The 17,296-nt window shown below is 32.7% G+C and overlaps 2 protein-coding genes across 2 annotated transcripts; both read left to right on the top strand.

Annotated features, from left to right (window-relative positions):
• The first annotated feature begins 7,625 nt into the window (after window positions 1-7,625).
• Window positions 7,626-8,752, top strand: LOC142319946 (SCAN domain-containing protein 3-like). Its single transcript, XM_075357622.1, is given in 2 exon segments — window positions 7,626-8,322; window positions 8,325-8,752. Coding segments are annotated over 2 exon segments (1,125 nt in total).
• A 26-nt stretch (window positions 8,753-8,778) lies between these two features.
• Window positions 8,779-9,387, top strand: LOC142319945 (protein FAM200A-like). The gene has a single exon (XM_075357621.1). It carries the CDS (start codon window positions 8,779-8,781, stop codon window positions 9,385-9,387), a length of 609 nt encoding a protein of 202 aa, XP_075213736.1.
• The last annotated feature ends 7,909 nt before the right edge of the window (window positions 9,388-17,296 follow it).

The raw sequence follows: 17,296 nt of genomic DNA, 5'->3' as shown, positions 1-17,296 counted from the left end.
CATAATTCAGTACAAACAGCATGTGATTTTCTTCTACTCCTGGAAATAGAAGTTATTGTTATAAAAATTTATAAATATTTTTACATATATACAGTAATAGTAATGAAACTTAAAGAGTTCTGTGAATTTGTGGAAACAGATTACAAAAAAATATTATTTCATAGCAGCACAAGGTTCCTTAGTTTTTACCTATAAGAGAAAGAATTCTTTCCATTTTTGATGACCTAAAATCATACTTCTTATCTTGTGACAAATGCCCAAAATTATTGTTTGATTTTTTGAAAATCTAGAAAGTGAACTGTTTTTGAAATTTTTATATGGTACTCTACAGTTATTTAATAATGTATTTCTGAAATTGGAAGCTAATTCTATCACAGCAACAGAAGCATTTCAGACATATTCTGAATTAATTTTTCAATTTCAACTTCAGAAAAGAAAGACCCACAAATTTATACCATCTTCTGCCAAAGAATTGTTATGCACGTTAAAAGAAAATAATGATGTTCAGGAACAAAAATTATTTTCAAGCGTAGACAATTTTTACAATTCTAGTATCCAGTACTCAGAGTTGTGGAGAACCAGTTTTGATAAAATTAGTAAGTTTCAGTGAATAAATTTACGAACTGAAATTGCCTGGTCTGATTTAGAAGAGAGCACACAGTTGTTAATGAAATTATAAAAGATTCCATAAATATTGATGATCCGGATGAAATGATTCCGGAACCGATTTAAACTTTCTCCATACTTAAAATCTCAATTAAGAAAATCGGTTTGTGCCTCCACGTTGGTTCATCTGGATAACCAGTTAGAAACGTGGAGATTTCTACTGGTGAACTACATCGTAATCACCTCTCTGGATCACATCCAGAGTTGTAACGCGGGAATTTATTCCCACCCAAGGCTGACTTGCCTTTGAAAGTCAAATATGGAAGGTCTTTTAAGAAAAAATCCACCGTCTGGTAAATACCAGAGAAGGCTGCACTCGGATCCGGTGGGCAGCTGCTTAAAAGATAACAATGAATCGGAGCATTTGGAAAACACCCAAAAACAACACAACTTCAAAATTGAGGATAAAACACAAGCAAATAAACTACATTGCCACTCACACCATTAATTCTCTAACTCAACCCGGCAAACTAAAAACTCTAACAGACATAATGGACAAACAAAAAATCCTAATCGCAGGACTTCAAGAAATGAGAAACACCGATCAGGAGCCGTTTGAATCTCAGGGTTACAGAATTTACAAAGGAATCCCCGGGAAACGTGTGATAAAGAATTGCCACAGTTCGGAACAGGATTTGCAATCAATCTTAAAATAATTGACTCAGTTGTAGAATTTAAGTCTTACTCCCCCAGGATTTCAACCTTAACCCTAAAATCAGCCAATAAATTCTACACCATAACAAATGTCCATGCTCCCACCAATGACAAAAACAATCTTAAAAAAGATAGAGAAGAGAAGGACAAATTCTGGGAACTTCTTGACCAAACTGCAAACAACATAAATAAGACCCACACCAAGATTTTAATAGGGAACTTTAATGCCCAACTTGGTAAAGAACGAAGATATCATGATATTATCAGAAAATGGCCTGCCCAGAAGAAAACTAACAAGAACGGTCAAAGACTTGTCGAATTTTGCAGAAACCATAATATGATCTCAAAATCCACCTATTTTATGAGAAAACCAAACAAATTGAAGACTTGGAAACACCCAGATTGGAAAAAAGGGGAATGGCAACTCGATCATGTTTGCATGGACTGGAATTATCACAAGGAGATTTATAATCTAAAAGTCTTGAGAGGAACAGATATTGGATCAGACCGTTACTTAATTAAAGTTAAAATAAAATTCACCCCGCATAAAAAGAAAAAATCCCAACCTAAAAACAAAAGAGCTTATGATCCACATAAATTAATAAACAATGCCATCTTTGAAGAAACAAAAAAAATCAAATTAACTAATAATTTAAAAGAACTGACATCACAACTGAAAGAAATAGCTGAAGAACTAGCCCCTATAAACCCAAGAAAAAAACACCAATGGTGGAATGAAGAATGTGACAAAGCATTCAAAGACCGACACTGGGCTTGTATCAACCACCAAACCCAGAAAACTGAAGAATCTTACCATGAATTCTCCAAACAAAGGAATATAACTCAGAAAATTATAAGAGGAACCAAACGACAAGCCCCAAAAACTTGATTCAGCAAATAGAAGAAAGTTCTAAGAAAACTAACTCCCGAGACTATTATAAAATTTTTGGTCAGGCTCTTCAAAGATATGAACCACCCATATGCTGAGAGGAAAAAAAGGAAATATGGCCCACACCAATAAAGAAAATGCTGAAATTTTGGCAGAAACCTTCAATAGACTCCTCAACTGTGACGACTCCCCAGAGCTTTTTGAGATTGACACTGAAACTCCAGTTAAAACTTCACCGGTAAATATCAACCCGCCAACAATTCAAGAAGTTCTCGCAGCCTTAAATGAAATAAAAAACTACAAAGCAAGCGGAGAAGACCAGCTTTTCGCAGAACTCTGGAAACACTTATCAGTTTATTCAGTCAAAACTTCCCTACATCTATGCCTCGTGAAAATATGGAACGAAGAAAAACTTCCAGAACACTGGACCACAGCCCTCATTCATCCATTACATAAAAAAAGGGATAAAACTAATCTGGAAAACTACAGAGGCATATCTCTCTTGGTTTGCACATACAAAATCCCTAAAACAAAAGCCCTAAAACTTATGATGGACTTATATAAAAGACGGAAAAAACAACTAATAATCACCTTCGTCGACTTTAAAAGGGCCTATGATTGTATACACCGACCATCCATGCTGAATATTCTGAGAAACCTGGGCCATCACCCTAAACTCGTAAACATGATAAAATTAACTTTAACCAATACCCAGTCCAGAGTGAAATTCAGAGGTGAACTCTCTCAACCCTTCTACATAAAAACTGGATTGAGGCAAGGAGACGGCCTCTCACCACTCCTTTTTAACTGCGCCCTCAAATTTGTCATGAGAAAATGGTATGAAATAAATCCCAAAAATATAAAAATGGGTACTAAGAAAAACTCCATCACACTAAATTGCCTAGGATTTGCAGATGACCTCGCTCTTTTAGCAAATAATATTCAAGAAGCCAAAACACAAATCATGAGCCTTCAAAACCTAGCACAAAAGATAGGGCTTCATATCTCTTTCGAAAAAACTGAACTAATGGCCATAGATCCTCTGGTAATAGAGCACATTACGGTAAACAATCAGAAAATTAAAATAGTAAAACAATTTAAATATCTAGGGGAAATAATAACTTATAATTTAAATGAAAAAGTGACATGGCAAAACAGGACAAATAGAATGATTAAATCCCAAAAATTAACTTGGTCAACATATAACAAAAAATGCCTTTCTGCTAAAACAAAACTTAAACATTATAAAACTGTAGTACAGCCAGAAGTCACCTACAGAAGCGAGACCCTTTTCAAAATCACTCAGAAAAACCGAATTGAAAAAATTCTGAAAATAGAGATGAGAATTGTCAGAATGTGTATCAATAAAAAACACCAAAAAGAAGGCCAATGGTGGATTGTGCCAAATGAGGTGGTGTATCGAGAAATAGAGCCTGTTACTGATACTATGCGGAAAAAAAGAATCTATTTCTTTGGTCATCTCATAAGGACACCGGAAACAAGACTGTCAAGAAATATCATTGAAAAGCTCTGGTTCCAAAAGCTAGAAGTAAGATGGATCAAAGAAATTAGAGAAGATATGAAAGAATTGGGAATTTCCCTGACTGACCTACAGAATAAAACTGGAAAAATTACAAAGCTAAAAGACAAAAGCATTAGATTTAAACAAAAGACAGACAAACGACAAAATACAACGAAGAGGGTGTTACGGATGAAGAAAAGAAAGCAAGATCTGAACGGATGAAGAAATACTGGGCAGCTCGGAAGAGTAAAATAACACGCTTTTCTCAGAAAAGATCCAACTAAAATTGACTTAAGTGGTCCCATGTTGGCCGTAAAAGCATAATAATAATAATAATAATTGATGATCTGTTTGATGGAACGTACATTGTTGAACCAGGTAATTCAAAACCAAAGGGTAGGTTGTGGTTCAGATTCTGAAAAAGTACCAGATACTACTGAAGAGAAGATGGAAGCAATTTTTAAGGTGTTTCAAAAGACTGATATTTCATGTTGCAATATTTCTAAAATGGTTGAGTTTAGGATGTCTTTGCCTGGGACATCTGCTCCAGTTGAGAGTGTTTGAGTGTAGAGAGTGTCTGCTCCAGTTGAGTGTGAAAGGGGTAGACTTTCAGTATCTACTGTTTTACATCTGCCAAATGGTAAAATTAATTCAGAATTTTCTTTCTGCAAATTTTATGATGTAATTAACACACACCAACAATTTCTGAAAAAAGTAATGTCTAGTGAAAAATATAACTGAATAAATAAAGTTTAATGTTTCAGTAAACTATTAAGACTTTTAAGTAATTTCAAAAATATCTACTGGGTTGGACCCAAAAAAAATATGGTAAGCCTATATATTGCAGAAAAAGTAAGAGTTGTGGTTCTGCAGCATACATATAATGCTTTGTTAACACATGAAGTCTATACTCTAGAACCAACAGAAACGAAATGGATTAGAGTTAAAAATGGGTTTTTCAAAGAGCTAAGTTCCCCCACTGCATCAGTGGAATTGATGGAATTTATATTCATATAATAAAACAAGGTAGTAGATCAAAATATATGAACAATACTTTTCTCTGGTGTTATTGGCAATTGTGTCAGTAATTACAAATTTATGGCTGTAGATGTTGGTGCTTATGGTACTTTTCTTGAATCAACAAAAAATCAAAATGCATTGTTTTACAAAGAATCTTCTAATCGTATAACTACACAAGAGCCAATCCATATACTGCATTATAGTTTAATCAGCATGGCCTTGTGTTTGTAGGAGACAAACATCTCTCACAAACACAAAGTGGTTGCTTTGTTGTTTGGACAAAGAAATCACTTGATCCAAACATTTGATGCGCTCTTATTCTAAAATTAATTTGCATGAGAGAAACATTTAATTACAGGCTTTGTAAAATTTGATAATATGCAGAGTCCACTTTTGAAATATTCACTTTTGTATATTCACAATAAATAGCAGATATTTCACAGGCCCTAAAATGTTAATATTCATCTGGCAAATTATATCATTAAGGCATGTTGCATTTTATACAAATACACAGGAAATAGAGGTAGTTTTAGTTTTGAAGACTCCCTTACTTGTCCTCTCTTAGAAAGTATTTCAGAAGATCTGATGAGAAACAACAAAAACACTTTAAAACCCTGTTGCTGAATATTTTATGACCAAGAGAAAACTGAATGGCAGAATAATTATATTTATATTACGATATTAAATTATCATAATTATTTCTTTTTCCAGAGATTGAAAAATAATTTACAAACCCTCGTCAAAAATTTAAATAAAATTCACACCTTAATTGCCATGGAACCAACCAATCTTATCATTATCAAGTGTAAAATTAAACATTTATCACACTACCTTTTCTGAAAAGGGTGTTTAGAGCTCTTATCAAAATTAAACTTAAAACATCAATATATATTCATACAATGAGGGACTCAAAATCAATTCAAAATGCAATTATGGGTGTAAAGGGAACACAAAATTTACAACTATAAAGTAGTCATTAAAAAACAATTATAAATCATCAAAATACAAAACAGTTGTTAACATTTAATGCATTACAAAAACAGTTAAATTTCAACATATATCAGCAATGTAGTAAATATTTATTCAAACAAACCATTCTGTATAAAAATTTTGGCATTTCTTTTCAGCTAACTTCCCTGTCTCAAAGCATAGGGGTCTTGCCTCTTAAACATAGCCTCATTCTAAGGTCTCAATTATTTGTGCACTCCTGACATTGTGCTTTACTGTAAAAAATGCATAACAATTTTATACAAACAGGTTGTTTAACATGAACAAAGAAATTAGTCTGGTGTGACCGATTGTCAGTCTCATTAATAACACATGCTCTCTCCTGTAAAATCTGAATCGAACTTCCATTTGAATGAAGTAACTTTTACAATACTTAATTTTGTTGTCAAATTCCTCCATTTATTGTTCCAACCTCTGTTTATTATCATGGTGATATGATTCTTAATGACATGCATTCTAAGTGGTACTTCATCTTCACTTTCTTGCCTGCTGCCATTCTGACTGCATCATCTGCTGCTTCATTATTTACAATACCACAATGTCCAGGCATCCATGTAAACCAGTCTTTCTCAAAGTGGGCGATAACGCCCCCTTGGGGCGTTTGAAACCTAGAGGGGGGCGTTAAGGGGCCCAGAAAAAATGGGGGGTGTTGATGTGGGTTAGGGGGGCAATGTATAATTTGTAATTTCATTTACTTTATATAGTATTTTAAATTTCACTAAAATTAAAACCCACCTACTACACAATAACGAATAATTAGTTTATATTTCTACCCTGTATGATGTTATAAAAACTTAAAATACTTAACATAGATTTCGTAGGATAGCCCGGACACCGTACGCAATCAAGTTGTAACAAGTTTCTGGGGATAAAGGAACATGATCGATGATAGTTAAAAAATTAGAGCAATTTTACCTTAATTACATTGCACCAGAAATTATTTTAAACATTAGGAAAAAACTACCATGCAGTTTTAAAATATTATACATACGTAAACTAACATAAATTGAAGTTTTCTTTACTTTCTTTCTTGTTTTTAACATAAGTGCATATTACAATATTTTCCTAGCATTTTATAAGAAATTACTGATGTAAGAATCATCATTTTTATATCAAATGGAAATACGTATATAATTATTGTTCAAAAAGTTGTGTTAGAAAATTTTTTTTACAATTAACCCATTACCGTCCAGTGTCAAATAGTATAGTAAGCGTAAACAGTTCACTTATTGTAAGCATCGTTTACTATTTCTATATATTATAAATATTAAATATTACAAATAATAAAAACGCTGGCTTAGGCGGCGGTTTTTATTTGAACCAGTTCTAAATTATAAACTAAAATTCTATGAAAAATTACCCATATTTATCTATAATACGAAATGATATTAATTTATTTTCCGTAAATAAGTTATTATTGTTAGTAGTATTATTTACTAGTCGAAATATAAAATTTTAATTATATTATAATGAGAATCTTATCTTATATAAATGAGAAAGATATTCAACAAAAATAATTTCGTTCTAATAAATTAGTACAATAATAGTACAATAAATCATCAATAGATACCAGCATATGCTGAACAATATGCTTACTTTGCTGACTAAATGGTAACCTTAAATAATGCTACTGGTGCAATCCGGTAGAAATCGGCTGGTTCATCGATACTTGCTCAGTACGATTGTGCGTCGAAAGAGATAAACGAGTTTGTGCGTGTTTGTCTTATTCCTGTCGTTACTTGCTGTATTTAAATCCTATATAAAAGCTCGTAATTTTTCTTATATTTTCATTTGTGGTTTCGCGCGCTATCTTTAAACAAGTATTTAAGTTCAACACTTTATTTACATATTTTTGAAAACAAAGCCATGTCGGAAGCAAAAAAGAAGAAACGGCAATACAGTGTAGAATATATTAAATATGGATTCATAGAAAATTCGACAAACCCATCTTTGCCTTTGTGCCTTCTTTGTTCAAAATCATTTTCAAACGAAGCGATGAAGCCTTCAAGACTTCAAGATCATTTGAATAAAATGCATCCGGATAAGAAGGACAAAAATGTAGCCTATTTTCAAGATCTGGAAAAGAAGCATAATGCTCAGCCAAGTGTATCGAAACTTTTTTCGATGGCTGCTAAGCAAGACGATGACGGACTTCGAGCTTCATACAATATCTCTCTGTTAATTGCTCAAACAGGTAAACCACACACCATCGGAGAAACGTTAATTTTGCCGGCGATAAAAGAAGTTATAACTACTGTGCTCCATAAACCGGCGGCAGATATAATTCGAAAAATTCCTTTGAGCAATAGTTCTGTCCAAAGACGAATTGATGAAATGGCTGAAAACATTGAAAAGTCATTGTGCAATCATCTGAAGACTAGTAAATTTTCAATTCAGTTGGATGAGTCCACTTTACCGACTAATGAAGCATTGTTGTTGTCTTACGTGAGATTTATTAAAGATGAAAAAATATGTCAAGAACTTTTATTTGCTAGAAATTTAGAGACAGACACGAAAGGAGAAACCGTATTTAAAACACTGGAAAAGTTTTGTGATGAAAAAGGAATTCCGTTAAGAATATTATATCAGCTGCTACAGATGGTGCTCCAGCTATGACGGGGTGTCAAAAAGACTTCATATCGTACTTAAAAAACAAAATTCCTGATGTGCTTGCTGTACATTGCGTTATACATCGACAGCATTTAGTTGCTAGAAATTTAAGTGAACGACTATTTCAATCATTGCAACATGTCATCAGAGCAGTCAATAAAATCCGAAACAACTCTTTAAATGACAAATTATTTAATCAGCTTTGTGTTGGTAATGATGAAGATTTTAACAGATTGATCTTTCACACAGAAGTGCGTTGGCTATCAAAAGGAAATTGTCTGACTCGTTTTTACAATCTGTTTGACTCTGTCATAGAGTTCTTGGAAAAGACACAGAATTGCGCGAAAACCTCATCACATCAAAGAATGATATCGCATACCTGACAGACCTTTATACATTGCTTAATGATATGAATCTTCAACTTCAAGGCGATGACTTGAACTTAATAAAAACAAAAAATGTCGTCGCTGCTTTCGTAGCCAAGCTGCTCTTACACAAGAAGAATATCGGCAGACGTGAGTTCCATAATTTTCCCAATTTATCAGTATCCTGCAACAACGACGACTTGCTCGTCTACTACCAACATTTGGAAAATCTTCACAGTGATTTCATTGAAAGATTCCAGGACATTTTGAAATTGGAAATACCAGACTGGGTGTTAGATCCTTTTTCAAATGTCAACATAGCAATATCACCCCAGTTGGAAGAAGAACTTATAGAACTGACAACGAACGAGGAAATAAAAATCAAATACAAAAATGGCTACCAACAATTTTGGCTACAAAAGTCAATTCCGCAGTTGTACCCTGGATTGTTGTCTATCGTTGAACGATTTTTGAAAGCATTCCCATCGTCATATTTGTGTGAACGTGGATTTAGCGCTGTGACAACGCTGCTTACTAAAAAGAGAAATCATTTGCAAGTTACCAAACGCGGCGACTTACGACTGTTTTTGAGTAAAATCGAACCTGATATCAACAAACTTATTAAATATCATCAAATTCATCCATCTCATTAGATTAGTATAAAAACGAAAACTGATTACATATTTATATTGTTTCTTTTAATTTGATTAAAATATATTATTAATATTATAAAGTTGGGTTTTATTTGCCCTCACTGGTAAAAATTTCTATTTAGAATGTAAATTTAAACATCAAAACCGACTAATATAACTAAATTAATTAAAGTAATGAAATTGTGGTTTTTAAGTTTTAGGGTTGTATAAAAAATGGGGGGCGCTGAAAAATAATTGATTTTCAAAGGGGGCGGTAAAAGAAATAAGTTTGATAATCACTGATGTAAACAAACATTTTTGCTGCATATTATTTAAAAAGTAAAGAGTAAGTAGTTTTAACTACTATTATGGTGTTTAATCAGTGCATCAAGGAGAACACATTTTGCAAAACCATATCGTATTCAATGAATCAGAAAAAATTAATACTCACTCTATGTTACTCACTCTAGAGTGAGTTATATAACTCACTCTAGAGTTATAATACTCTAACATATAATGTTCATTTATTTCATATAAATGAAGTTCTTCATTTATATGAAATGAAGAACTTGTTGAGTGGCTTGTCACTGGGTCGTATATGTATTACTAAGTCCCAATAAGCGACATCATTTTCTATTAATAACATATAGTTCCATTTAGCATATATTAATGGAACATCCAGTTCCATTTAGCATTTTTGACCTGTCAATGTAAATGCAGGCGTATTTTCTGTATTCTCATACTAGTTCCATAAATTGGTACCTACCTTTACATCTAGGTATAATTTCTTCATCAACATTACAGAGATCAGGACTTACCATGATTTCAGGAATTAGACATGGCTTTACTTCCTTTTTTGTTACATCTATTACGAGTGGAGGGACAATGCACAATGTTATATTTACTTACAGTTTCTGCAGCCATACTCGTTGGCTGTAAATAGATTCTAAATCTTTCACACACACTGCAGTTTATTTTCAACTAAAATTTTATACTTTATATTAGTTTTAAATGACCAAACATCAAAGCATATCTCGGCATAAAGATCACCATTCCTTAAGCAGGGTTAATGTGCCTGCATTATTAAAGAGACTTTGTATTGAGCTTGTCGGAAATGCTCCTGTAGTGTACCTAACTTCCACATGATGTACATCTAATTATTTTCAAATGACATGGACTGGTGATGAGTAAACAGTGTATCTTCAGTCTGTTAGCAACTTGTATAAATTCAGTAGTACTTCTCTGTCTGAGGGCCATTTAATATTTGATAGAAATTTGGTTACATTTAGTGATTTTTTACATTTAGTCATTGTTTCTTCGACACAAGTGCATTACAATAAATATTTGTCAGATGTGACACTTGAGAATTTCACATTATCTTTTTATATTATTTCACATCTGTCTTAATAAAGTGTTGGATCTCTTTCTACAGAATTGCAGGCAACATATATTTTCTGTTAAAGTCAAAAACTATTACTTTAAGCATCATTTACCAGGTTATTAATTGCTGAATGTAGTTTGTATTTCACCATCACAGACTGATTGCTTGCTTAAAACATTTGTAAATCAACATATAAAGTTTTACCAGCATCCTTGGATAAAGCAAGAATTAGCTTGTTTACAGCAATGCTGAACAGGTGCCACTTAAAGGTGAACATTGCAGAACCCCATTATCAAAAACTCGAGAAGCAGATCTTTGATTCATATTTCATACTTTAAATGTGCGACCTGGCAAGCAATTATCAGTTAAAATGGGTAATTAACTTCTGAATCTCCAATCATACAACTTCTTCAAAATGTTGCATCTACAAGTCATATTAAAGGATTTTCTAGATCGAAGAAATGATAACACAATTTTTCTTTAATATAAAACTATTTTCTAGTCACAAGTTGGTCAATTGTCGAATGAAACCAAAGAAACCTTGTTTCATGTGGGTGGCAACATTCATAATTTTCGAGAATCTACTTGCTCAAATTTATACCATTTCATAACAGTGATATCAGACGGTAGCTCTGCGGATCTGTAATTGTTTTTCCTCTTTTATGCAGTGGGACAATTACGGCTTATTTTCATTGATTAGGGCAATGTCCAGTATGCCATTAATATTAAACAGATCTAAAACTCTTTTTTAGTAATGAGGCTCAATTTTCTTATTAATATATACTGTATGGCATCTGGACCAGCTGCTGAATTGAGGCTTTTCCAAGTGCGTAATTAAATTCTGTCTGTCTGTGTCTCTCTCTCTCTCTCTCTCTCTCTCTCTCTCTCTCTCTCTCTAGCTCTCTCTCTCTCTCTCTCTGTGAAGAAAGCACTGTATAATAAACTACATTCAGTCCTGCAATATTTATATTTGCAAAAAAATAATGAAGTGTTCAGATAAAAATAAAAAATAATATTTAAATAAATGAATAATATTTAAATGAATGTAAAAAATCAACTAGTGGTCCCTTGTTGTTTCGCAGCATAATTCTTACAAAGTAATATTATATATTTTTAAAAATCGGCTAAAATCTAGTGGAACCATGCTGCTCCATAGCATCATTATTATTACAAAGTAATGTTATTTATTTAAAAAAACTCAGCTAAAAACCTATTCCATTAACAATGCGTCTCACCCCCAACCTTGTTGTTTTCCTACCTACCACAAGTAAAATTTTGAGCTCAAAACTTATTTCCAGTGCATCCAGAGTTCTATTGGATGGATCAGGCTGATTTTTTTTATTCTGCTCAGAATGGCTCACATATATATCATGAATATGGTTGCCATACATCCCCATTTTTCAGGACTGTCACCGGTTTTGCCTTCATGCCCCAGTGTCCCGAGAAGGCTTCTCAGGACATCAAATTGTCCCGGTTTAGTAAATATTGTAAACATACAAGGATAGAACTTCAGTGAAAGAGAAATTTCACTCTACTTTAAAGAAATTTCATGCATTGAGGGTTGGCAACCTGTGGCCTGCACGCCTGCCTACAGACGTCAAACCAAAACAAAAGCCAAATCAAGGTTAGTCACTTCACTGCTCACAGACAGTCAGTATCATTACTGTTGTTTTGGCGTTTTAGTCTATTTCATGTGCACATATTTAAGTTGTTATGGCATGTTGTGTATTAGTGTAGCTTGTGCGCGTGCAATGCCAAAACAAAAATGTCATTTCAGAGAAGAATATTCTAAAGAATGGACTTTTATTAAAAGGGGAGAATGAATAAGGGGCATATGCTCTTTCTGCAGCAGCTTCATTTCAGTCAGTCACGGCAGTAGAGTCGATTTGTTAGACCACTTAAAAACAAGCCTAAAAATAGCATGCATGGTGAGACTCCTAAGCCAATTGCCAATTTTTTTGGGGAAAAAAATTCCAAAGATGATAAAATAGTAACTGCAGCTGAGTTTACAACATACCATGTTGTGAAACACCATTACTCTTTCAAATCAGTTGATTGTTGAAATAAGTTAAATCCAACTATTTATCCCGACTCTAAGGTTGCAGCAAAACAATCTACAGTGCACAGTAAAGCTACTGCACTTGTAAATAATGGCTTTCTCAACATACAGTTAGTACTTGTATTTCAGAATTAAAAAATATGCATATTATGGGGTTTCAACCGATGCTAGGATCCTTTTTTTTTGTTTGTCTTCAGTCATTTGACTGGTTTGATGCAGCTCTCCAAGATTCCTAGGATCCATAAAGCAGAAAAAATATTTCCTCTTGTTCAATACTTAAACCAGTAAAATAATAAAGATTTCATCACTGAAAGATGACAGTTCGGATACCATAACCAGCTACTGCTTAACAAGCATAGCTGAAGTAAACCTCCCTTTAGACAAGTGTTCATCATTTATGATAATAACTACACCACACATTAGTGTTTGTAGTGATAACAGACACTAATTTGGAGATGCAAACCCCAAAGGGGTAAACAACATTTTCCACAAACTCCAAGGTAATTTCGGGAAAGACATAGAAGGGATTGGGTACCCTGCTCACATATTGCACAGAAGACAGTTTCTTGTGCAGCTGATGTCCTTGCTGTAGATGTTAATACAATAGTTGCCAAACTCTACAACTATTTTTTATTTATACAATCAGAACTAAAGAGCTTAAAAGTTTCTGTGAGTTTGTTGACATAACTTACAAATAGTTGCTCTACCACACAAGAACAAAATGGGTATCGCTTATGCCTGCAGTTGAACGCATTTTAAGTTTGTGGGAAACTTTGAAGTCATACTTCCTCAATCAGGAAAATCCCCAAAGATACAAGTGGATTTTTTCTCTACCACACTGAGTTAGGCCTATCTGTAGTTTCTCCACAACCAGCTGTCTTTGTTTCATTGAAAAATAAAAACAATCTTCAAATATTTCAATTACTGAGGTTAAATCAATCCTTGACGCAAAATTTTGAAGGGTCTTAAAGAACAAGAAAAATCTCTATCAGGTTTAAAACTAAGCAAATAATTGCTAAAGAGAAAGAAAGTGATAAGAAGTTTACTGGGAAATGTAAGGAATTTTTCCAGACAGCTTATGGTTACTTGGATAAGTGGAGTGAGTCGCTTCAGTACTTATCCACCATCGACTGAATGATGCTAATGGCAATCCCTGATTGGGATCAAATAGAAATTACTCTTGCTTATTTTGCCTCAAAGAACTTCGCAGAAAGTGAGGTTTTTTATCAGTTTCTTTGTCTAAAAAGCACAGTTATAGTTTTATTGGACAAACAGTGACGTAGAAGAGCGTAAATGGAGAATTTAAATTCAAGTGAAAAGTGGATTAGGTGCTTTGAGAGTATGGATAATCTTTGGTGGTTGAGTTTCAATTAATCACACATCTCAGAAATGGTTGACCCTGAGACTGTACAAGACTACACTTCATTTCCATTCATATATATCAACCTCATCATCCTCTGAAGTAATACCTTACAATGGTCCGGAGGCTAGACAGAAAAAAAGAAGAGAATGGATAAGTGTCAGTATTCTCACTTGTTGAAAATGTGCCAGTACTTATTTTCAATATCAGCTCACATTGGAAAAGAGAGTTTTTTCAATGATGTCATCTCAGTGGACCAATGAATGGAACCACCTTTCAGTGGAAATAGTTCAAAACTTACTAATTTGTCAGTATAACTTCAACAAAGCCTGTGTTGAGTTTTACAATTATGTGAAAAATCAACCACACCTTATAAAAGCTGCAAAGTCATCTTAGAAATATAAGTGGTGCACTGGTACTCAAAGTGAATCTATTCTACCCACTACTGAAGCTGTAGAGACTTGTAATTCATGAATATGAATGTTTGAATGTTATTTGTCTTGTAATCTGTCTGTAACTTAATACAATAATATTGTAATTATTTTAATTTAGTAAGTAATAAAAAGTTTTTTCTAATGTTAATTTTTTTAATATTTGTGGAGAAGGGCCCTGGAGTAATCTTTTCTTTATATCTACTAGTGGTAGACAACAACATACTTATGAGGGGTTCATACCTACTAGGTAGGCCATCCTGTATACAAGTGTCCCAATTTCATGAAAATATGGCAACCCAATCATAAAGCAACAATAGACCTTCAAAGTAATTTTCCTCTGATTAATAACCTCGGAAATTTCCTCAATTAAGTAATAAATAGAGATTTTTGAGGAATTCTCAAAGAAGAATCAAGTTTGGGGTCCAATACATATCTGTGGGTCATTTTGAGAAAAAAAAAATTAGGCTGATCTGTCTAGTAGAATATTCAAACGAACGGGAAACAAGTTTTCAGAGAAATTTTTAAAAAATATAAAATATGTATATGATTTTGCTTAAATCAGTAGTAAAAAAATACAAACAAATTGTTCATCAACCAACAAACAATAACTTAACATAGTTAAGGTTTGTTTATATACAGTATAAATTCAAGTTGATTACATCGATATTACTATCAAGTATGATATGATCTCCATTGATATTCTCTTCGTTTGTTGAATATTTTCACATATGTTTGCTAGTGCTGGAATCAGACATGAAGACGGTAGATTTAGTTTCAACTGATATTGAGAATAATTTATGTATAATCCTTTAGTTGAAAATAACAATTTATCGTTTATTAGAAAAAAATAGAAATTAGAGACAAATAAACAATTACTAATGGAAGTTAAAGAATATTTTAAAGGTTCTTTCAAGCAAGAGCAGCTACAAAATTAGGAACCAGTCATTTTGGAATATACAACTAGCCAAAAAAGTTAAAATCAGATGAATCGTTGGTTGGTTGAGATATTGTTTGGAAAAATATTTCCTTATTACAAATTACTTTGAAAAATCCGGCATATGAAATATAACGAAAAAGAATTCCGCAAATTTTAGATACATTACATCTTGAAGGTTTAATGATACCCCTAAAATTGTTGATAAAAAGAGAATTATTCTTATTAATGAAGATGATTGCCGTTAAATTCTGCAAATATTAAAAATATATTAGACATTCCATTGAATTAGTACATCAACAAAACAACTGACTTGAAAATTCTGTGAATGAATTAAAATCCTATAAACTACCAATATCCTTTTATTAATCTTAACGTACGCTACTTTGTGTTAATCACTATGATTCTAGGCTGTAGTGTAATTGGCACTACCAATCGGATAATCATTGGATTATCCGATTGGTAGTGCCAATTACTGCCATTATTTTAACCATCTTGATGAAATATATGGATAAATAAACTTAAATAATTTCATTTAATTTGTCTAGTTTATTTCTTATTGAAATATCACTATTTTTACTACTGTCAGTTTTTTTTTTTAAGGTTACAATGAATAACTAACTATGAGCTCAATTCTGAAGTGGGTTGGAAGATATGACATTGGAAATGGAGAGATAGATTGTTTGATTCACTTTTTTTGATTGATTGTTTTTTGATTCACTGAAGGAACCAAAAAACAATCAAATTAGCAAATTTGTTTCACTAATAAAGTCTTCATATGAACAGACTTAAGCAGTCTTTAAAGACAGATTAAAGTAGGAAAATACTAACTGAATGGTAAACCTACATATAATAACATAACATATTATGCTATATGTTACATGTTAACATATAATGATAATACTGAGGTATCATCATCTTTTTTTTTCCTGTTTAGCCTCTGGGAATCATCATCAAGGATTACTTCAGAGGATGATATGTATGAGTGTAAGTGAAGTGTTTTGTACAGGCTCAGTCAACCATTTCTGAGATGTGTGGTTAATTGAAACCCAACCACCAAAGAACACCGGTATCCATGATCTAGTATTCAAATACGTATAAAAGTAGAACTAGGATTTGAACGCTGGAACTCTTGATTTCAAAATCAGCTGATTTTTGAAGACGCATTCCACTACACCAACCCAGTGGGTTAAGGTACCATCATCTAGTACAAAATAAATCAACTGCACGGGTAATTATAATTTGAGTGACTACTACAATGTAGGAATACGAGTTTGATAAGGGGCTAATATCATAAAAAATAGTACATATTGTATTTTATCAGGCAATGGAGTAATGAATAAAGATTTGATTACAACTGTTATAGAAAATGAAATAGTAAACAATAATGTAAATGTCAGATGAGGTAGTGAATAACAATGAGGATATAATTATCTTAGAAGATAAAGTAGTTGATAGTAGTGTAGATGTAACTGTGTCTGATGAATTAGTGAATAATAATGTAGATAAAATTATAGTAGTTAATGAACTGGAAAATAATTATATATATTTAGCTAATGCAGTGAGTAAAAAAATTGTTTAATTTCAGAAGTTGAATCTCAAATCGGTTTAGAAAACTTTAAATATGCACATAATTTGCATCTTTTGGTTTGTTGGAAAACGAGAGAATTATTCATCAATAATTCCCATTATCAATTTATTGATGAATAATTCTCTCATTTTCCAACATCTATAAAGTTGAAATTTGGTATACTTATTCGAG

The sequence above is a fragment of the Lycorma delicatula genome, chromosome 2 (genome assembly GCF_047948215.1).
Source record: "Lycorma delicatula isolate Av1 chromosome 2, ASM4794821v1, whole genome shotgun sequence".
Taxonomy (NCBI): domain Eukaryota; kingdom Metazoa; phylum Arthropoda; class Insecta; order Hemiptera; family Fulgoridae; genus Lycorma; species Lycorma delicatula.
This window is presented reverse-complemented; position numbering and strand designations above follow the sequence as displayed.